Source organism: Pogoniulus pusillus, chromosome 15, assembly GCF_015220805.1.
Source record: "Pogoniulus pusillus isolate bPogPus1 chromosome 15, bPogPus1.pri, whole genome shotgun sequence".
In the NCBI taxonomy this organism is placed as follows: domain Eukaryota; kingdom Metazoa; phylum Chordata; class Aves; order Piciformes; family Lybiidae; genus Pogoniulus; species Pogoniulus pusillus.
The window spans coordinates 773,765-795,791 of NC_087278.1; the positions used below are offsets into that span (position 1 = coordinate 773,765).

The following is a 22,027-nucleotide window of genomic DNA, read 5'->3' on the forward strand; positions in this document are numbered from 1 at the left end:
CCCTGACAGCCTCAAAAGTGCCACCCCAGCTTTCTTGTAGTCTCCTTCAGGTCCTGGAAGGCCACAAGAAGGTCCCCTGGGAGCCTTCTCCTCTCCAGCCTGCACAGCCCCAACTCCCTCATCTCCTCACAGCAGAGCAGCTCCAGCCCTCTGCTCATCCTCCTGGCCCTGCTCTGGGCACCTTCCAGCACCTCCACAGCCCTCTTGTCCCAGGGGCTCCAGCACTGGTGGCAGTACTCCAGGTGGGGCCCCAGCAGTGGGGAGCAGAGGGGAAGGATCTCTTCCCTTGCCTGCTGCCCACACTTCTTGCTGCATCTCAGGCTCTGGTTGCTCTCTGGGCTGCAAGAGCAACACTGCCAGCTCAGATTGAGCTTCTCATCCACTATTTAACCACTGAGCTTTGATTTGAGGCTAAGTCCTTGTATGTGGCATCCTCCAGGAAGGAGCAGATCAGCCTCTGTAGTGTCCACACTGAGCTTAACCCTTGAAAAGATTCCAGGCCCTGTTGAGCTTCCCCCTGCCCAAGTGGCTGCCATCATCATTCCAGCCAGGCCTGCCAGGGGTGAGATGGAGTGGAGACAGCAGCACCTGGGCTATGATTTGCAGGTGCAGGGTGTCAGGTGCCTGTGGTGTCAGAGAGAGGATGAAATTGCACCTGAGCTGGCTGCAGGAGCAATGTGGCACCTGAGTGTGAGCCCAGATCAGGTGTCTGCTTCTGCAGGGCACACTGCTTTGAATTTGGCCTCGGAGGAGTCCCCAGCTGTGACCCTGGTTTAGGTACCCCTGCTGAGCAGGGGCAGGAGGCAACACTGACTGAAAGGGAAGTAAAATTCAACCCCACCACAGCCACCAAACCATGTCCTCAAGTGCCATGGCCACACAGCTCTGGAACACCTCCAGCACCTCCCTGGGCAGCCTGTGCCAGCTGCTGACCACTCTTACAGCAAAGGAATCTAACTCTCCCCTGCTGCCAAGAGAGCCACTGGCATCCTGGGCTGGCTCAGGAGCAGTGTGGGCAGCAGGACAAGGGAGATTCTTCTACCCCTGTGCTCAGCACTGCTCAGGCCACCCCTGCAGTGCTGTGTCCAGGTCTGGGCTCCTCCATTGCAGAGAGATGCTGAGGTGCTGGAAGGTGTTTGGAGAAGGGCAGCAAGGCTGGGGAGGGGCCTGGAGCACAGCCCTGTGAGGAGAGGCTGAGGGAGCTGGGGGGGTGCAGCCTGCAGCAGAGGAGGCTCAGGGCAGAGCTCATTGCTGCCTGCAGCTGCCTGCAGGGAGGCTGTAGCCAGGTGGGGTTGGACTCTGCTGCCAGGCAGCCAGGGACAGCAGAAGGGGACACAGCCTGAAGCTGTGCCAGGGTAGGTCTAGGCTGGATGTCAGGCGGAAGTTGTTGTCAGAGAGAGTGATTGGCATTGGAATGGGCTGCCCAGGGAGGTGGTGGAGTGCCCATGGCTGGAGGTGTTGCAGCCAAGGCTGGCTGGGGCCCTTAGTGCCATGGTCTGGTTGGATGGCCAGGGCTGGGTGCTGGGTTGGGCTGGCTGAGCTTGGAGCTCTCTGCCAGCCTGCTGCATTCCATGCAGTTCCAGGCTGTTCTGTCTCATTCCAAGACGCAGACACTGACCCCCCCCCGCCTCCCCGTAACCCTTCGGGCAGCAGTGTAGGGCACTGAGGTCTGTCCTCAGCCTGCTCTTGCCTTCCCAAGTCCTCTCAGCTGTGCTGTGCCTCAGGCTTTGCTCTGCCTTTCCTCCCTCCCAGCCAAGGGAGCTGCTGTGCCGTGCGGGCTGCGGTGCCACTCGCTGCAGGCTGCCCTGGGCTGCGGCCGGGCAGAGCTCCCTGCTCAGGTGCAGGGCTCTGGCCGGGGCAGTGCCAGCAGCGCTGCCGTGGCTCCAAGGACAGCACAGCTCTTGCCTGCTTCCTTCCCCACTGAGCTCAGCTTTGTTCTTGCTGCTGTGCCGTTGCCGTGACTGGATGCGGTGGTGTTTATGGATCTTTTACACCTCAGCCAGCCTTGTGCCGGGGAATGTCCCTTCAGAGGGGCTGAGAGAAACCTGAGAGAGGGGAGGGGAGGGGAGAGGAAATGAATCTGCTGAGAAAGTTCAAAGCAGAGGGAGGTGAGGCAGGGAATATTGATGGCAGCCTCCTTTCTAATCAAATGGTGTTGGTGAATGGGCTGCTCACATCTCCACAGCTCTAAAAATAGAAGACTCTAATATGAGTTTAATAGGTAGGAAATAGCCTGGAAAGAGAACTGGCAGCTGCCATCTCTGTCTGTGCTCCTGGGAGCAGCTCAGCCTGGCTGGGAGCTCCACACACAGCCTGTTCTGAGGCTGGGCTCTGTTTGAAACCCCTCTGAATGGAGACTGCAGTCTGCCATAAAAACACCGTCAGGCTCGGGGCAGTGTTTGTGGTGTCATAAAACTATGTGGGGGAGGGAGGGAAAGCTGTGACTGAATTGCTGCACCCTGATCTAAACCTGCCAGATTGGGAGAGGGAGCTGGGGTTGTTCAGCCTGGAGAAGAGAAGGCTCAGGAGAGGAGGAGAGGAGAGAAAGAGAAGAGATCTCAGGGGAGATGTTACTGCCATGGACCAGCACATCAAGGGTGGCTCCCGGGAGGATGGAGACTCCCATTGTAGGAGTCCCATGGAGGAGAGAGGGCTGATGAGGACAAGCTCTGGAGCCACTATACAACAGGGATGTGGTGGTGCTGGAAGGTGGCCAGAGAAGGACCACGAGGATGAGCAGAGGACTGGAGCTGCTCTGCTGTGAGGAGAGACTGAGGCAGTTGGGGATGTGCAGGCTGGAGAGGAGAAGGCTTCCAGGGGACCTTCTTGTGGCCTTCCAGGACCTGAAGGGGCTACAAGAAAGCTGGGGAGGGACTTCTGAGGCTGTCAGGGAGTGACAAGACTTGGGGGGAATGGAGCAAAGCTGGAAATGGAGAGAGTCAGCCTGGATGTTAGGAAGTTGTTCAGCAGGAGACTGGTGAGAGGCTGGCAGGGGCTGCCCAGGAAAGTGGTGGAAGCCTGATCCCTGGAGGTGTTTAAGGCCAGGGTGGCTGAGGCTCTGGCCAGGCTGATCTAGTGCACTGTGCCAGATAAATAACCCCTGGGACATGTTGTGTCCTTGGGAGAGCTAGGACAAAACACCCAAGGAGTCCTGAACGGTGCTGGGATGGAGATTAGATTGTGGCTGAAAACACAAAGCATCCTCTCTGTCCTTCCAGGGAGGGCTCTTGAAAACAAACTCCTGAAAGGCTTGAAGGGCAAAGACACAGGCCTGGGACATGGAGCTGCTGCTGGAGAGGGCCATGGGGAGGCCACAAAGATGCTGCCAGGGCTGGAGCAGCTCTGCTGTGAGCACAGGCTGAGGGAGCTGGGGGGGTGCAGCCTGCAGAGGAGAAGGCATCCTGCAGGAAGGCTGCAGAGGGACCTGTGCTGAGGGGGTGTGAGGCAGGCCAAGGGGCAATGGTTTGGAGCTGAGGCAGAGCAGGCTGAGAGTGGAGCTGAGGCAGAAGCTGTTGAGTGTGAGGGAGGTGAGAGCCTGGCCCAGGCTGCCCAGGGAGGCTGTGGCTGCCTCCTTGCTGGGGGTGTTGCAGGCCAGGCTGGATGAGGCCTTGAGCAGCTGAGTGTAGCTGAGAGGTGTCCCTGGGCATGGTGTGGGGTTGGAACTGGATGCCCTTTAAGGCCCCTTCCAGGCCAACCCATTCTGTGTGCAGTGCAGCAGAGCTCAGCTGTCGGTCAGAGCTGGCAGGCAAGAAGCCATCCCAGGTCCTGTGTGCTGGGCGCAGCTGCTGGTGTCGCACAAAGTGTACTTGGGAGGTTCTGACTTGATCAGCCCAGCGTGGACAGAAGGGTGGGGGGGAAACGAAGCAGCAAAGAGGCTCCTTGGAGCTGGTGACTCAGTTGATGTCCAGGACAAGCTGTGATTGTTTTTGTGCCCAGGATGTGCCACTGCCGCCACAGCAACGCAAGCGCAGCGACCGTGTGCGTGCTGGGGCTGCTGTCCCCTTGTCTGCAGAGGGAAGCTTTGCACTGCCCCAGCAAACGACAAACCAGGCTGGACTCTGCTCCCTGTGAGGGCCACTCTGCACCTGGGCTGACCTCCCTCTGACTGCCTGCAGACCTCTCTGCTGCTGTAGATCCACTGTGCTCTTGACACAAAATGGGTTTTGTGCGAGTGCTGCCAGCTCAGAGCAGTAAAATGTCATCAGTTGGACTTTGTGACATCAGTGCTGGGCTGCAGGCATCACCTCTTGGTGGGTCACATGGAAAATTTCCCTTGGCATCCTCTCCTTCCAGCCCCTGGCATCCTATGATTGTATTTTGGGGGAGGCAGAACCTGCTTGGGGGTTGATCTATGGAGTTAGATGTGGGAGTTGCTTCTGTTGAACTGAGGGCAAGAAACTTGGTAATGTTGCCTGGAAGCAGAGTTCCAGGAGCTGGGATCTCAGGAAATGCTTGGACATTCTGAATAGCAATGAATTAAAAGAGGTGACTGTGAAACAGCTAAGAGCTGGCAGGAGGCAGCAGGTGACCTGTTACAGCTGTGCTGCTGTGGAACAGGTGGAGAGCAGCCCTGGAGAGGAGGACTTGGGGGTGCTGGGGGTGAGAAGCTGGATAGGAGCCAGCAATGGGCACTGCCAGCCCAGAACCACAGAATGAATCACAGAATGTGAGGGGCTGCAAGGGACCTCCAAAGCTCATCCAGTCCACCCCCTGCCAGGGCAGGAGCACCCAGAGCAGCTCACAGAGGAACACATCCAGGTGGGGTTTGAATATCTGCAGAGAGGGAGACTCCACAGCCCCCCTGAGCAGCCTGTGCTAGGGCTCTGGCACCCTCATAGTGGGAAAAACTCTTCCTCGGGTTCACATGGAACCTCCTCTGCCTCAGCTGCCATTCACTGCCCCTTGTGCTGGCACTGGGAGACAGAAGGCCAAGGGCAGCTTGGGCTGCATCCAGAGCAGCGTGGCCAGAGATGGAGAGAGGGGATCCTGCCCCTGGCTCTGCCCACACCTCACCTGCAGGGCTGGGCCCAGCCATGGGGATGGGAAATCTTGCATCCTTCCTGGTTCCTAGCAGCTGTGGTTGGTCTGGAGAGGTTAGTGGCAGGGGCTGCCCCTTCAGAGCGACTGCAGCTTCTGGTACACACGGTGGTGGAAGCAGCCTGTGCAGCCCCTGGGCAGAGCTGCTCCCTTGGGTTGCCATGGAAACCTGAGGCAGGAGGAACCTGCACAGAGAACTGACATTTAGCTTCAGCTAAGAACTTGGGAGAGAGCCTTCTAATGACTTCCGTCATTAACTGGGCTGGCTGAGCCTGGGGCAGGGGAGGCTCTCTGCGCTCCGCAGCTCCCTGAGAGGAGGCTGCAGACAGGTGGGGGTTGGGCTCTGCTCCCCGGGATCAGGTGGCAGGAGAGGAACTGGCCTGAAACGGTGCTGGGGAGGGTCAGGGTAGAGATGAGGGAAAATGTCCTTGCTGCAGAGTGGTCCGGGATTGGCACAGGCTGCCCAGGGAGTGGTGGAGTGCCCATGCCTGCAGGTGTTCTAGAAGGCTGTGCCCGTGGCATCTGGGGACAGGGTTTGGTGGCCATGGTGGGGCTGCTCTTAGAGGTCTTTTCCAACCAAGCTAATCCTCTGGGTTCTAAGGTCTTTGGACTGGGACTGGTTGGCTCCTGCCAGTTCTGTGCTGTGGAACAACTTGGAACAGAACTGAGAGTCGTGAGACTTGTGCCTGGCTCTTGTTGGAGCTGGGGGCAGCAGTGGCTGTTTGCTGCTGGGGCTGGCACAGGAGCTGGGGGCAGCAGTGGCTGTTTGCTGCTGGGGCTGGCACAGGAGCTGGGGGCAGCAGTGGCTGTCTGCTGCTGGGGCTGGCACAGGAGCTGGGGGCAGCAGTGGCTGTCTGCTGCTGGGGCTGGCACAGGAGCTGGGGGCAGCAGTGGCTGTCTGCTGCTGGGGCTGGCACAGGAGCTGGGGGCAGCAGTGGCTGTTTGCTGCTGGGGGCTGGCACAGGAGCTGGGGGCAGCAGTGGCTGTTTGCTGCTGGGGCTGGCACAGGAGCTGGGGGCAGCAGTGGCTGTCTGCTGCTGGGGCTGGCACAGGAGCTGGGGGCAGCAGTGGCTGTCTGCTGCTGGGGCTGGCACAGGAGCTGGGGGCAGCAGTGGCTGTCTGCTGCTGGGGCTGGCACAGGAGCTGGGGGCAGCAGTGGCTGTTTGCTGCTGGGGCTGGCACAGGAGCTGGGGGCAGCAGTGGCTGTTTGCTGCTGGGGCTGGCACAGGAGCTGGGGGCAGCAGTGGCTGTTTGCTGCTGGGGCTGGCACAGGAGCTGGGGGCAGCAGTGGCTGTTTGCTGCTGGGACTGGCACAGGAGCTGGGGGCAGCAGTGGCTGCTGGTGGGGCTGGCACAGGAGCTGGGGGCAGCAGTGGCTGTTTGCTGCTGGGGCTGGCACAGGAGCCAGCAGCAGTGCAGCAGCAAACTGCCTCTTCCCCCCATTGTTCTGGTCTGCAGTGTGGCTAACCTGAAGCGATGCCCTGGCCAAAGGCTTCCTGACACTCAAGCAAGGGCCCAGCTCAGGTCAGGCTCTTCCCTGGCAGTGAGGGCAAAGGAGACTCCTGGGGCAGTGCAGCGCTGGTGGGAACTCGGCTGTGCGAGTCTCGGCTCCTGGCGGCCCCCTGGCGCTGAGCCGGTGGGGCAGGCGAGCTGAGGCTGTCCGTCTAGGGGCACCAGAGCTGCTGTGGGGCTGCTTGCTTTGCAGTTGCTCTCTCCAGATTGTTTTACAGCATTCTAAAGTGTTTTGCTTTCCTCGAGACACAAATGGAGCACATCTGCACCTCCCAGGCGGTGCCTGTGCTACAGCCTCAGCTCTGTGCTGCTGCCAGGAGGGAGGAGTGAAGGCAGAGAGAAGCTGCTCAGGCTGCCCCTGCGAAGGAGCAGGCTCTGCAGCCGCGGTCTGGCCTGCTGCGCTCAGTGTCTTGCTCTGTACCTCTTGCCCGAGTTGCTTTCTGTAGCAAAGTGGGGGGCTGTAACTGCCAGGTGATGCTGGCACAGAGGAGGTGGCTTCCCAAGGCCTCCGGAGCCGTGCAGGCTCATCTGCCTCTGCCTGCTGCCTTGCTCAGGAAATGGCCTTTTGCTCCAGGGCTCTGCCACCCCGAGGTTGCACAGGTTCCTCCTCCAGCTTAGGTGGAACTTCTGATGCTCGAGTTTGTGCCCCTTTCCCCTTGTCCTGTCACTGGGCACCACTGAACAAAGCCTGGTCCCATTCCCCTGACACCCACCCTTGGGGTATTGATCAGCACTGGTGAGGTCCTCTTCAGACTGCTCTTTTCCAGACGAAACAGCTCCAATCCTCTCAGCCTTCCCAGGAGCTGTCCCAGAACCCTGTGGCCATGGCACTTTGGGGCATGGTTCAGTGGCCGTGGTGGAGTGGGGTCGGTGGTTGGACTGGATGACCTGGGGAGGCTTCCCCAACCCAGCCAAGGCTGTGAGGCTGTCCATGAGCAGAGCACTCTGCTCCCTGGCTTGTTCCTCTTAAGGAGGCAGCCCCACGATGTGTGCAGCCTGATGCCTGGGGCAGCCACTGACTCTCCTGCAAATGCTTTTTCTCTCTGCTGCCTTCTGACACCCCCTCGGAGGGTGTGGAAGCCCCCAGATCTGTGAAGCAGAGTTCAGTCTGACACCCAAACCGGGGCGGATGAGCTCTCGCTGGGTGGGGGAGAGCTGCCGGCAGGCAGTGGGGCTGAGGAAGTGATTCACCTGCGCAGCCTGGAGCTGGCGGCTGCAGGGGCTGCCCCAGGGCTGTGTGCTCAGCGCTGCACTCGCCACAAAGCCAGGCAGAGAAGGGCCCAACAGTGCCTGGTGTCAGCAGGTTTCTCAGCCTCTCTTGCCTGGCCCAGCCTGGCAGCTGGATGGCAGGAGGGCTCCTGCTGTTTGGGCAGATAGAGCCAGAGGAATGCTGGGCATGAGTCCACCCCTGAGGAGCTCTCAGTCCAGAGCTAAACCTCCCCATTCCCAGCAGTGCTTTGGGAGCTCAGGCACAATCCTCCTGGAAGCTTCACTGACTGTAGCTGACCCTGGCACACACAGCATCAGAGTGCCAGGTGCAAAGGGACCCCAAGAACCCTCTGCTCCAACCTTCCCAGGTGAGGGTGGAGTTGCCCTGAGCTGCCCCAGCAGCCTGCTAAGCTGACCCTTAAACCTGCCCAGTGCAGGGGGCTCCACCACTGCCCCTGGGAGGTGTCTCCAGTGTCTGACTGTGCTCATGGGGAACATTTCCTTCTGGAGCCCAGTGGGAACCTCCCCAGCAGTAACCTGTCCCCATCAGCCCTTGGCTTCTCTGTGGGACTTGGTAAAAAGGGAGCCTCCCTCCTCCTGGCAGCCACCCGATGGGGTCTTCCTGAGCCTTCTCCTCTGCAGGCTGAACAGCCCCAGCTCTCTCAGCCTCTCTCTCTCTGCCTGGCTTCACTCCTTTCAGGAGGAGCTTTGCCACTTGCTAATCACTTCCCCTGCTCCAAAGGCAAGGCGACCCTCAGCAGATCTCTCCCCTCAAAGCCATTGTTCTGTTCAGCTCTGCTGCTGCTGTGACCTTGGCGTTCCAGGAAGGCGCTGCAGTGCCTGCCCATGATAAGACCTTGCTGACCACTGGAGACGGCAGTGAGGGGGAGGACATCAGAGAGAAGGGATCTGCTTTGGGCTCCTGTCCAGTCATTACAATATATTTTTAGCCTATTTTGTCCTGAGGAAGTAAACACTCAGTGCTGTGTAAAGGCAGAGGCAGACCCACCCGTTCTTGGAAGCATGCACAGCGTGTCCCGAGTGCCACCGGCGATGCCTCTGTCTCCAGTGTATATGCAGGCCCTGATTGATCACAGCATCAGGCTGTGCCAGAGCTGATTCCAGAATGCTTTGGGTTGTTTCAGGAAGCTGTTGTTTTCTCCTGAGCTTTTCCCCCTGGCTGAATCGATCCAGACCTAGGGAATCTGTCTAAGGAAACGTTTGCACCCTGGGGTGCACATTGGTGCTGGTGTTCAGTGCATGCTTGGCTGCCACAGGTGGGGTTGGCCTCTTCTCCCAGGCAACCAGCAATAGAACAAGGGGACACAGTCTCAAGTTGTGCCGGGGTAGATCTAGGCTGGATGTTAGGAGGAAGTTCTGCACAGAGGGAGTGAGTGGCATTGGAATGGGCTGCCCAGGGAGGTGGTGGAGGCACCGTCCCTGGAGGTGTTCAAGAAGAGACTTGATGAGGCACTTGGTGCCATGGTCTGGTTGACTGGATAGGGCTTGGGGATAGGTTGGACTGGATGATCTTGGAGGTTTCTTCCAACCTGGTTGATTCTATGATTCTATTCAGGGAATGGCTTAGGCAGGAAGAGACCTTTAGAGCTCATCTACTCCAATGTTAGCACCTTAAGAGGTCCTCTGTAAAGTGTTGTGGTTTTTTTCCTTAGCTCTATTTCTAAGACTTGTTAAATAGTTTCATGCAGATGGGAGTCAGCTTTGACCCTTCTGATTCTTGTCACTATTACATTGGGTAACCCCCTGGGGGTAGAAGTGCCCCCCATGGGTGTCTGATCTCTGCAATAGAGAGGTCCTTACAGCATGGCTCAGGCTGGCAGGGAGCTCAGAGCTCAGCTGCTCCAACCTCCTGCCATGCCCAGGGACACCTCTCAGCTACACTCAGCTGCTCAAGGCCTCACCCAGCCTGGCCTGCAACACCCCCAGCAAGGAGGCAGCCACAGCCTCCCTGGGCAGCCTGGGCCAGGCTCTCACCACTCTCACACTCAACAGCTTCTGCCTCAGCTCCACTCTCAGCCTGCTCTGCCTCAGCTCCAAACCATTGCCCCTTGGCCTGCCTCACACCCCCTCAGCACAGCTCCCTCTGCAGCCTTCCTGCAGGATGCCTTCAGCTCTTGGCAGCAGCTCTGAGGTGCCCTGGAGCCTTCTCCTCTGCAGGCTGCACCCCCCCAGCTCCCTCAGCCTGTGCTCACAGCAGAGCTGCTCCAGCCCTGCCAGCATCTTTGTGGCCTCCTCTGGGCTCTCTCCACAGCTCTGTGTCCTCCTGCTGCTGGGGCCAGCAGCCCTGGAAGCAGGATTGGAGGTGAGGTCTGAGCAGGGCAGAGCCAAGGGCGGAAAAATGCTTCTTACTTTCCAAAGCTGCACTTTGTTTTGTTGCTATTAGCTCCTTTATGTTGTGCACTTAATTACAGGTGGAAAAGGATCACAGGATATTATGGGTTGGAAAGGACCCAAAGAGCTCATCCAGTCTAAGCCCCCTGCCAGAGCAGGACCACCCAATCTAGCTCAGGGCACACAGCAACACATCCAGACAGGCCTGGAAAGGCTCCAGGGAAGGAGACTCCACAGCCTCTCTGGGCAGCCTGTGCCAGGGCTCTGGGACCCTTCCAGCCAAGAAGTTCCCCCTTGTGCTGAGCTGGAGCCTCCTGTGCTGCAGCTTCCATCCACTGCTGCTTGTCCTGTGCCAGGCAGCAGTGATAGGACCCTGCAAGCTGATGAAAGGATCACTGTTATTTGCCTTTCCCCCCTCCTCCTCTGCCCCCAGGGGGAACGACATGACATGAACACCCTCAGCCTGCCGCTCAGCATCCGCCGGGGAGGCTCCGACACCAACCTCAACTTCGACGTGCCAGATGGGGTCCTGGAGTTTCACAAAGTCAAGCTCGGTGCAGACAGCTTGAGGCAGAAAATCCTCAAGGTGACAGAGCAGATCAAAGTGGAGCAAACAGCTCGAGATGGCAACGTGGCCGAGTACCTGAAGCTGGTGAGCAGCGCGGACAAGCAGCAGGCTGGGCGCATCAAGCAGGTCTTCGAGAAGAAGAACCAGAAGTCTGCCCACTCCATTGCCCAGCTCCAGAAGAAGCTGGAGCAGTACCACAGGAAGCTGAAGGACCTGGAGCAAAACGGAGCTTCCAGAACTGCCAAAGAGACTTGCAAAGACAGCCTGAAAGAGGCTCAGCAGGCGAAGGGTCGCGGCGCCGGGCACGGGGCGGAGGGCAGCAGGTCGGGCGTGCCGGGGGTCTCCCTCACCCCTCCGGTCTTTGTTTTCAGCAAGTCTAGGGAGTTTGCAAACCTGATCCGGAACAAGTTCGGCAGTGCAGACAACATCGCTCACCTCAAAAGCGCCCTGGAGGAGTTCCGCCCGGACGCCAGCGCCAGGGCGTACGGCGGCAGCGCCACCAGCGTGGCCAAGCCCAAGTACGGCAGCGACGATGAATGCTCCAGCGGCACCTCCGGCTCGGCGGACAGCAACGGCCACGCCGCCTTCGGCCCCGCCGGGGCAGCCGCCCTGGGCAGCCAGGGCAAGCTCGCCGTGGTGCTGGAGGAGCTCAGGGAGATCAAGGAGACGCAGTCCCAGCTGGCTGACGACATCGAGAGCTTAAAATCCCAGTTTAAAAGGGACTACGGCTTCATCTCCCAGATGCTGCAGGAGGAGAGATACAGGTACCTGCTCCCCTGCTCCTGCCACGCTGCTCCCTTGGGATGCTTTGGAGTGGGTACAGAAAGTGGGGACGTGGCTGTGTGCCTCTGTGTGTAGAGTGAGTGGGGATGTGTCTGTGTGCTCCAAGCTCAGCCAGCCCAACCCAGCACCCAGCCCTGCCCAACCAACCAGACCATGGCACTAAGTGCCCCAGCCAGGCTTGGCTTCAACACCTCCAGCCATGGGCACTGCACCACCTCCCTGGGCAGCCCATTCCAATGCCAATCACTCTCTCTGCCAACAATTTCCTCCTCACATCCAGCCTAGACCTGTCCTGGCACAGCTTCAGGCTCTGTCCCCTTCTTCTGTCCCTGGCTGCCTGGCACCAGAGGCCAACCCCACCTGGCTACAGCCTCCCTGCAGGCAGCTGCAGGCAGCAATGAGCTCTGCCCTGAGCCTCCTCTGCTGCAGGCTGCACCCCCCCAGCTCCCTCAGCCTCTCCTCACAGGGCTGTGCTCCAGGCTCCTCCCCAGCCTTGCTGCCCTTCTCTGGGCACCTCCCAGCACTTCAGCATCTGTCTGCAATGGAGGAGCCCAGAACTGGACACAGCTCATGGGCAAAGCCTCCATCTGGGATGCAATCTCGAATGTTTCTCTTGCTCTCAGCTCTTGCAGTGCAGGGCAGGGCTGCATATCATTGGTGCCATGGAGCAGGAGAGCACAGAGCCCTCCCAGACTCAGCACTTGCTTCCAGGAGAAGGCAGAGCAGTCTCTTCTGACAGCTCACTGCCATTAAGCTCAAGCCTCCTGCCACTGCTTCCACAGCCAGGCAGGTTCTGCCTCCGTCATTTCCATGCTGGCTGCACCCTGTGCCTGACCTACATCAAGCTGCAACCTGCCTGAACCCCTCTGGTTTCCTGCTGGTTTAGTTGAGCTGGTTTGCTGTGCAGAGGCATGCAGGAGCAGGCTGAACATCAGTGGCAGGGGTTGTGTTGAGAGAAGATCCATGACATGCTCCCATCTCAGAGCAAGCTGAGGAAATGTGGGATGGCAGAGCAGGCAGTGAGGGGGATCAGGAACTGGTTACAAGACAGAGTACAAAGAGTGGTGCTCAATGGTGCCAGGCCCAGCTGGAGAGCTGTGACCAGTGGAGTCCCCCAGGGATCAGTGCTGGCTCTGGTGCTGTTCAACATCTTCACCAGTGCCACTGATGAGGGCACAGAGTCTGCTCAGCAGGTTTGCTGCTGACACCAAGCTGGGAGGCTTGGCTGAGACAGCTGCAGGCTGTGCTGCCATCCAGAGAGCCCTGGGCACAGAGCTGGGCACAGAGGAGCCAGAGGAGGTTCAACAAGGACAAGTGCAGAGTCCTGCACCTGGGCAGGAGCAATAAACTGCAGCAGTCCAGGCTGGGAGGTGACTGCTGGAGAGCAGCCCCAAGGAGAGGGAGCTGGGGGTGCTGGGGGAGAGCATCCATGGGGCAGCAATGTGCCCTGGGGGCCAAGAGCCGGTGGGGTCCTGGGGGGCATTGAGCAGAGTGTGTCCAGCAGAGCCAGGGAGGTTCTGCTGCCCCTCTGCTCTGCCCTGCTGAGACCTCATCTTGAGCACTGCCTTCAGTTTGGGGCTCCCCAGTTGCAGAGGGACAGGAACTGCTGGAGAGGGTCCAAGGGAGGACAGGAGGATGCTGAGGGGCCTGGAGCAGTGCCTGGTGAGGAGAGGCTGAGGGCCCTGGGGCTGCTTAGTCTGGAGAAGAGAAGTCTGAGAGGAGATTGAATCAATGTCTCTAAATCTCTGAGGGCTGGGGGTCAGGAGGGGGGGACAGGCTCTGCTCACTGCTGCCTGGGATAGGACAAGCAGCAATGGATGGAAGCTGCAGCACAGGAGGTTCCAGCTCAGCACAAGGGCAACTTCTTGCCTGGAAGGGTCCCAGAGCCCTGGCACAGGCTGCCCAGAGAGGCTGTGGAGTCTCCTTCTGTGGAGCCTTCCCAGGCCTGTCTGGATGTGTTGCTGTGTGATCTGTGTCAGATAGGATTGTCCTGCTCTGGCAGGGGGGTTGGACTCAGTGAGCTCCCTGGGTCCCTTCCAACCCCTAACTCCCTGGGATGCAGGGAGCACACTCCTCCTGTCGCCCCAGGCAAGCCAGGCTCACCTAGGAGACCCTCACTTCTGGTCTGAATGCAGAGGGAGGACTGGGAAAACCTGAGCCCTGTGCCCTCAGGCACCATGGAGAGGTCACAGAACTTGCCACTGGTGTACCAATATTTGTTTTTTAATGCCCACTGCCAGCAGGAAACACTCAAAGGAGGCTTTCCATTTGCTGAACAAGTGCTTCTGGATGCTCTCCAAAGCTGCTCCTGATCTGTGATGCCAGGCAGCTGAATCCCAATGCACCCCACACCGAGAAATCATAGGTTGGAAGGGACCTCAGGGATCAGCCAGTTCCAGCCCCCTGCCATGGGCAGGGACACCTCCCACTAGAACAGGTCGCTCAAGGCCTCATCCACCCTGGTCCTGAGCACCTTCAGGGAGGTTGTGGTTCGATCACATTGGGTGCTTCTGTGCTCCACAACCTCCCTGGGCAACCTGTGCCAGTGTCTCACCACTCTAAACCTGTGCCAGTCTCTCACCACCCTCACTGCAAACAACTTCTTCCTCACATCCCCTTCCAATCTCCCCTCTGCCACTTCAAACCCATTCCTCCTTCTCCTCCTCTCATCACCAGACCTTGTCACTAGTCCCTCCCCAGCCCTCCTGCAGCCCCCTTCACATCCTGCAAGGCCACTCCAAGCTCTCCTGGAAGCCTTCTCCTCTCCAGCCTGCACAGCCCCAACTCTCTCAGCCTGTGCTCAGAGCAGAGCTGCTGCAGCCCTCTCAGCATCTTGGTGGCCTCCTCTGCACTGCCTCCAACACTTCCATGTCCTGCTTGTGCTGGGGGCTCCAGAACTGTCCCCAGGACTGCAGGTGGGGTGTGAGGAGAGCAGAGCCAAGGGGCAGAATTCCCTCCCTTGCCCTGTGCCCACACTGCTCTGGCTGCAGCCCAGCACAGGGTTGTGTCTGGGCTGCACTCACCCTGCAGGCTCCTGTGGAGCTTTGCATCAGCCCAGACCCCCAGGGGCTGTTCCTCAGGGCTGCTCTCAGCCATTCCCCACCCAGCCTGGAGCTGTGCTTGGGATTGCACCCACCCAGCTGCAGGACCTTCCACTTGGTCACCTATCCAAGCACGTCACTGCCCTGTTGGTTCTCATTACCAGCCAGAGGCACTAAACCCAGACCTTTTCTCCTCCTAAGATATGAAAGGTTGGAAGACCAATTAAATGACCTCACGGACCTCCACCAGCATGAGACTGCAAACCTGAAGCAGGAGCTGGCCAGCATCGAGGAGAAAGTTGCCTACCAGGCGTACGAACGCTCCCGAGACGTGCAGGTACTGCTGCTTTGCTGCTCGTCCTTAGCAGGGGCTCACCCAGCCCCAGGCTGGAAGGGGACCTCAATGATCACTTGGTCCAACCTTCCAGGGTAGAACCATAGAGTGGTTAAGGTTGGAAGGGACCTCAAGGATCATCCAGGTCCAAGCCCCCTGCCATAGGCAGAGACACCTCCCACTAGAACAGGTTGCTCAAGGCCTCATCCAGCCTGGTCCTGAACACCTCCAGGGAGGTTGTGGAGCACAGAAGCTGTCCAGCCCCCCTGCAGGCAGCAGGGACACCTCCAGCTGGAGCAGGCTGCACAGGGACACAGCCAGGCTGATCCTGAATGTCTCTAGGGATGGAGCCTCCACCACCTTCCTGGGCAGCCTGTGCCAGTCTCTCTCCACCCTCACTGTGCACAACTCCCTCCTGATGCCCAACCTAACTCTGCCCTGCTCCAGTTCCAAACCACTGCCCTCGTCCTATCCCCACAGCCCCTTCTGAGCAGTCCTTCCCCAGCCTGCCTGCAGCTCCCCCTCAGGTGTTTTGTTTTCGCTTGCAATAAGATGTGCAGATATTTTTGGATGAAGGAAAGAGCTGTGAGGGACACAGCCTCCAGCTGTGCCAGGGCAGGTTCAGGCTGGATGTTAGGAGGAAGTTGTTGTCAGAGAGAGTGATTGGCATTGGAATGGGCTGCCCAGGGAGGTGGTGGAGTTGCTGTGCCTGGAGGTGTTGAAGCCAAGGTTGGATGAGGCACTTAGTGCCATGGTCTGGTTGGTTGGGCAGGGCTGGGTGCTAGGTTGGGCTGGCTGAGCCTGGAGCTCTCTTCCAACCTGCTTGGTTCTGAGAGTCTATGAACCTGTAATAAATTACCCTTGGCTCTGCCTGGTGGAGGATTGTGCAGCTGAGAGGGGAGAAGTTCCCCTGTTGCATCCAGCTCTGGAGTCCCTATGACAAGAGGGATGTGGAGATGCTGGAGAGTGTCCAGAGCAGGGCCAGGAGGATGCTCAGAGGCTGCAGCAGCTCTGCTGTGAGCACAGCCTGAGAGAGTTGGGGCTGTGCAGGCTGCAGCAGAGAAGGCTCCCAGGGGACCTTCTTGTGGCCTTCCAGGATCTGAAGGGGGCTACAAAAAAGCTGGGGAGGGACTTTTGAGGCTGTGAGGGAGTGGCAGGAGTGGGGGGGATGGAGCAAAGCTGGAGGTGGGGAGAGTGAGGCTGGAGGTGAGGAGGAAGTTGTTGAGCAGGAGAGTGGTGAGAGGCTGGAATGGGTTGCCCAGGGAGGTGGTTGAGGCCCCATGGCTGGAGGTGTTTGAGGCCAGGCTGGCTGAGGCTGTGTGCAGCCTGCTCTAGGGTAGGGTGTCCCTGGGCATGGCAGGGGGTTGGCACTGGCTGCTCCTTGTGGTCCCTTCCAGCCCTGACTGATTCTATGCCTCTTGAGTGAAGTATGGGAGCAAAGCTGCCCTGCCTCTCCTTTCTGCCTGCAGGAGGCCCTGGAGTCCTGCCAGACCCGGGTGTCCAAGCTGGAGCTCCACCAGCAGGAGCAGCAAGCACAGCAGTCAGAGACAGTGAACGCCAAAGTGCTGCTGGGGAAGTGCATCAACATCATCCTGGCCTTCATGACTGTCATCCTGGTCTGTGTGTCCACCATGGCCAAGTTCCTAGCTCCCATGATGCGGAGTCGCCTCCACATCTGCTGCACCTTCTGTGCAGTGACTCTGCTGGCAGTGTTCTGTAAGAACTGGGACCACATCGTCTGTGCCATCGAGAGGATGCTCATCCCCAGATGAAGCTGCTGGGCTGCCTGCTGATTGCTTGGGACTGCCTTCCTCCCTCCTCCTCTTCCCTTGCCCTGCCCTGGTTTTCAAGTGCTGTGTGTGTACAGGTCGTTGTCTCTCACTGCAGGCGTGCCCACAGGCTGGGGCCGGCTGCGGCGGCTCTGGGGCTGGGAGGTGTACGTACAGAGGGGTGCTCAGCCTGCTGCTGGCCAAGTGGCTGTGTCTCCTGAGCAGCTGCTTGCTTCTGTCAGTCTTCTGCCTTAATCCCAAGGCTTTCCACTGCACAAACCCACGCCACAGGTGATGGTGGTGAGGCGATGCTCTGGCAGGGATCCAAGCAGCTGCCAGTGTCAGGTGTGCTAGCCTGGAGTGCAGAGTGTGGTCAGGAGGGAGTGGGCTGTGGTGGCTGGCAGCCCTGTTGAACTGAGATGGTTTCCTCCCTGAATCCAGCTGGAATGATGTGCCAAAGTAGACAGTGGTGGATTAGTGGTTCTTGATGCTAGACTCGTGGCTCTCCCTGCAGCAGGAGAGAAGGACACAGAAAGGCAGCACTTTGGTGAGGCTTTGTCAGCACTGAGCTGTTTGGGTGCTCCAAGTGGACACAAAAGGGGTATGGGGGAATGTGGGTACAGAGGAGTCCTTGGGTGAGGAATGTGGAAGAAGCACGAGGGGGCAGCTGTGCAGGGGAGCAGGGAGTTAAGCTCCTGTGAACAGGCAAACTCTGCAGCCTCTGCTGGCAAACATCTCAGCTGGCAGGCCCACTGCTGGGGCACAGCCTTGCTCTCCTTTCCATGCTGGAATCCCTCTGGCTTGGTTTGAGATCTGTTTAAGAGGAAGAGATCCCCTGACCCCTACTTGGCCTCCAGCCAGGATGGAAACCAAGATCACACTAATCATAACAATCACAGCTAAGGAAACCCACAAACCAAACCACCCCAGCCAGGGCTCTTCCCACTCTCCACTGAAGGAGAAGATGAGCAGTTGATGCCACTGCTTCGTGTGGCTCCAGGGGCTGAGGGAGGGACAGGAGTAACTGCAGGGATCATGCTCAGCAGCTAGAAAATTCAATCCAGACGATGTAAAACTCGTTGAGGAGTTCTCTGTGTGCTGTGTGTCTGAACAAAGACTCTGAGAGGGGACTGTGCTGGCTTGCAGGCAGCAGGAATGCCTCAGCTGTGGCACACCCATGTCCTACCCTCAGCTTCAGAGGAGGGGGGAGGAGAAAGTGGAGATCCCATTGAGAGGGATCTGACCTTGGAAAGCCCAAGCTTGCCAGCTGGTTTGCCCCTGGCTGAAGGAAGGAGGATGTTACAGATGCACTCCTCTTCTCTTCAGTATGTTGGGGGGTTCCCACTTGCTCCTGTGCCCTTGCTGTCTCCTGGGGAAGGAAAGCTGTGCTGTGTAAGGCTTCTCTCTCATCATTTCTGCAGGTGCTGCTGCTGGGCCGAGGGAGACTCCCTCTGGCACCCCTCGGGCAGGCTGCATTGCAACAAGCCTTCAGCCCCACCTGCCAGGTGCCTGCCCTCATCCTCCTCTCCCAGCCGGCTCCTGCAGTGAGCAGGTGGCTTGCAGGCTGCAGCTGTAAACTGATCTGCAGAGCAAAGTTCCTCCCACGACGTTAGCAAGATTAAAGGAGCTCTCTCCTGGCCTTTCACGCCACCAGAAGGGGTTTGTTTCCGTGCCCCTTTGATGTGCCCTGCGACTGTCTTGCTCTTTCCCACTGCTGTCAGAGTTTGTTCCCCTCTCCGTTTTCCTGAGGCCTGTGGTGTCTGCTAATACCTGCACCTTCCATCTCCTTAGCCACTGACTCTGCTTCTGCTCAGACTCCTTCCTGAAGCCTCTTCCCAGCGTCCACCACCCACTTTATCCATCAGCTCCATGACTTTTCCCCACCCCTCTCCTTTCCCTGGGCCACAGGGTTATACATCCACGAGGAAACCCCAAGCCCCCTGGCACTGTGCCCGTCACAGCCTGGCTTTGCCATCTTTACTGTCATCTGCCTTCTTCTCACAGGTGTTTGCCCAGCACTTTGTGAAGGGGCTCCAGAAGGGTGCAGGTACAAGGAAGCAGTGCCCCAGGGGCACCACTTATGGAAGGAAAACGCCTCTTGCTTGGCAAGATCTAAACCTCCCAGGAGTGAGAATGTAATGCCAGGGCAGGTGAGGAAAAGACTGGCAGTTGTTCTTGTCACTAAGGAGTGACCTGGGGAGGTGAAGGCTGCTTCTGCCCCAAGGGCAGCCTCTTAAATCCTGGGAGGTGGCCTCAGTGCAGAAAGAGAGCAGAAGGTAGAAGCAGTGGGCCTGTGAAGCTGGCTGGGTCCAGACTGGAAGCTGCAGGCTGCTCTGCTGCCACAGTGGGTTTACAGCTGGCAGAAGGTGTGGAGCTGCAAAGGCTGCACAGTGTTACTCGTGCAAACTAAGGTGGCCCTGACTGGCAATGGGCACAGCACCTCTCTAGGTCCTTTCCTCACTGGAGGATGTGAAATGAACAGATGTGAAGTGCAGAAAGCAGCTTTCGGGTGAGAGAGCTGTGGGCTTGCAGAGAGCCAGGGGCTCAGCCAGCTGGAAGGCCACTCAAGGAGGAGGGAGGTCTCCTGCTTTCACCCTCACCCCTCCTGCTGGCACTGGTGTGTAGTGCAGTGTCCTGCATGCCCTGCCAGCTGCCCAGGCTGGAGGAAACCCTAGTGGGAGGTCGATGGATCCCCACACCTAGAGCCTGAAGTGGTTGATGGAAAGGTCTGTGAAGTGTGCCCGGGCTGGGGCTGCAGCAGTGCCCAGCTCTGAGCTGCTGGCTCTGAAGTGTGCCCGGGCTGGGGCTGCAGCAGTGCCCAGCTCTGAGCTGCTGGCTCTGAAGTGTGCCCGGGCTGGGGCTGCAGCAGTGCCCAGCTCTGAGCTGCTGGCTCTGAAGCGTGCCCGGGCTGGGGCTGCAGCAGTGCCCAGCTCTGAGCTGCTGGCTGTGAAGTGTGCCCGGGCTGGGGCTGCAGCAGTGCCCAGCTCTGAGCTGCTGGCTCTGAAGTGTGCCCGGGCTGGGGCTGCAGCAGTGCCCAGCTCTGAGCTGCTGGCTCTGAAGTGTGCCCGGGCTGGGGCTGCAGCAGTGCCCAGCTCTGAGCTGCTGGCTGTGAAGTGTGCCCGGGCTGGGGCTGCAGCAGTGCCCAGCTCTGAGCTGCTGGCTCTGAAGTGTGCCCGGGCTGGGGCTGCAGCAGTGCCCAGCTCTGAGCTGCTGGCTCTGAAGTGTGCCTGGGCTGGGGCTGCAGCAGTGCCCAGCTCTGAGCTGCTGGCTCTGAAGCGTGCCCGGGCTGGGGCTGCAGCAGTGCCCAGCTCTGAGCTGCTGGCTGTGAAGTGTGCCCGGGCTGGGGCTGCAGCAGTGCCCAGCTCTGAGCTCTTGCTGTCCTGAACAGCTCTGCAGAGGAGCTTAGCTGAGTTGCTCTTTCTGCCTTTCACCTTCCCAGCCAACACCTCAGACGTTCTGGGTGTGCTCCTCAGGCTTCACTCATCAGGAGCCTCTGCAGCACTCCCACTCAGCCAGAAGTTGCCAGACAGTGTCTGTGCTGCTTGCTGCTGCCTGGGGCTTGTCGATTTGGCTTCACTTAAGGGTAGCCTCTGCAGCTGAGACGTCCTTGGGGTGGTTGTCTGGGTTTGGCTAGGGGCTTCAGGGGGCTCAGCCCAACTCTGATCTCTCCCGTTTTAGCTTGGGGGCCTAAATTAGGTTTTCTCTCAAAGCTGTGTAATAGATTTCCCCTGGCTTCAGCTACAGCTCTGTGCTCAGTCCCTGGCAGCACTGGCTGAGACCAGTTTCAGTTCCTCCTCCTTTCTGCTCCGTGTTCTGTGTGCTCACACAACTCCTCACTGCACTGCTCTCCTCTGACGTCTCCCCCTGCTTTCTTGGAGAGGCACTGTCAGGATGGCTGCTGTCCAGTTCAGTGCTTGTGCCAGGCAGTGCCTCTGCTGCAGGACCATCTCCTCTAGGCCTGATCTCTGCACTCTGTCTTGGACTGAACAAATCACCAGTGGGGAGCAGGAATTCCACAGGGGAAGGCAATTTGCTGTAGGGAAGAGATGTGATCCACTGGCTACAAGCTGAAGCTACATCAGTGCAGGCATTACCTTCAGTTTTGCAATTAGGGTTGCAAGCTAATTACTGGCTGCTGAGTGACATAAAGAGGGATGTCAGCATGTGAAGCTGAATGCTGCTGTGCAAGGAGGAGTCAGTTCAGGCTTATGCTTGATGCAGAGCCAGCTGCACAGGCACAGGTAGTGCTTTCTGCACTTAAAATTGTTTTTCCTCCAAACAATTCCTTGTTGACCAAACCCAGCCCAGCAGAATAGCCCCCAGGAGCCTGTATGGAAACCAGTTTTGGAGAGCAAGCTCCTTTCCACTGTGGCGTGGATGTTTTGCTTCTGGACTGGGTGGTACAACAGAAGGTAAACTTGATTAAGGTAATTAAACACTGCAGTTTGGACAAGAGAGCTCAACCCACTAGCAACAGCCAGCAGGCAAAGTTGTTACCTCTGTTTTCATCCAGCAAGTCTTTCTCTGCTGCTTCCATTTACCATCACACCAGGCTGAGGCCTTTCATCAGTCAATCAATCAAACCAGTCCTGTTGCTCCCCTTTAAAAGGCAAGAGCTGACCAAGCCTCGTTTCTAGTTCTGCTTTGAGTGGTCTCTGAGGCTGGGCAGAACCCAGCAGACCAAGCCAGGCTGTAATTAATTAATTAATCAAGCCAGTCCTGTTGCTCCCCTTTGAAAGGCAAGGGCTGACCAAGCCTCGTTTCCAGCTCTGCTTTGGTCTCTCTGATGCTGAGCAGAGCCCAGCAGGCAGGAGCAATTTGACATCAGTGAATCACGAGGAAAAGCTGAAGTTTCAGTTCCAGAGTTGCTGCTTTTGCCTTGCAAAGCCAACCTGAGCTGGGGCTGCATGAGGATGAGCCAGAGGCTCCTGGGGTGGGGGGGTGCCCTGCTGTGGTGTTTAGCCTGTGAAGCTGTGCTGTGGTTGGGAGGTTTTGCACAAAGGCACCCTCTGTTCTGCTGTGTTCTGGCCCAGGGCAGCTGGCTCTGGTGTTGTCTTGGTGCAGGTGAAGCGTTCCCAGCCCCCTGGGAAGATGCAGTGGCAGCAGTGTGCTGTGTGTATATTTTGGTGTGTGCTCATCACTGCCCCCGAGGTGCCATTAACACTTTTTTTTAATTATTACTACTAAATACAAAATATTTGCATTTCTTTGATGATTGAAGTTGGTTCTTTGACCTACTGCCTGCTCCCTCAAACCCCTGTCAGTTATTCCTGCAGCGGTAACGAAGTTCTGCAGCTGAGCATAAGCCCCTGGTGGGCAGCAGGGTCCCAGAGCCTGGCACAGGCTGCCCAGAAAGGTGTTGGAGGATCCTTCTCTGGAGCCTTCCCAGGCCTGTCTGGATGTGTTGCTGTGTGCCCTGAGCT

At 58.4% G+C, this 22,027-nt stretch overlaps 1 protein-coding gene across 4 annotated transcripts in view; it reads left to right on the top strand.

Annotated features, from left to right (window-relative positions):
- Window positions 1-21,811, top strand: part of TMCC3 (transmembrane and coiled-coil domain family 3) — a 74,875-nt gene extending 53,064 nt beyond the window's left edge. For all 4 annotated transcript variants that reach the window (XM_064154895.1, XM_064154894.1, XM_064154897.1 and 1 more), the window contains exons 2-4: window positions 10,543-11,441; window positions 14,703-14,838; window positions 16,305-21,811. In XM_064154895.1, the coding sequence (XP_064010965.1) occupies window positions 10,543-11,441; window positions 14,703-14,838; window positions 16,305-16,607 (1,338 nt within the window). In that variant the 3' untranslated portion in view covers window positions 16,608-21,811. The remainder of the gene's footprint in view (window positions 1-10,542; window positions 11,442-14,702; window positions 14,839-16,304) is intronic.
- The last annotated feature ends 216 nt before the right edge of the window (window positions 21,812-22,027 follow it).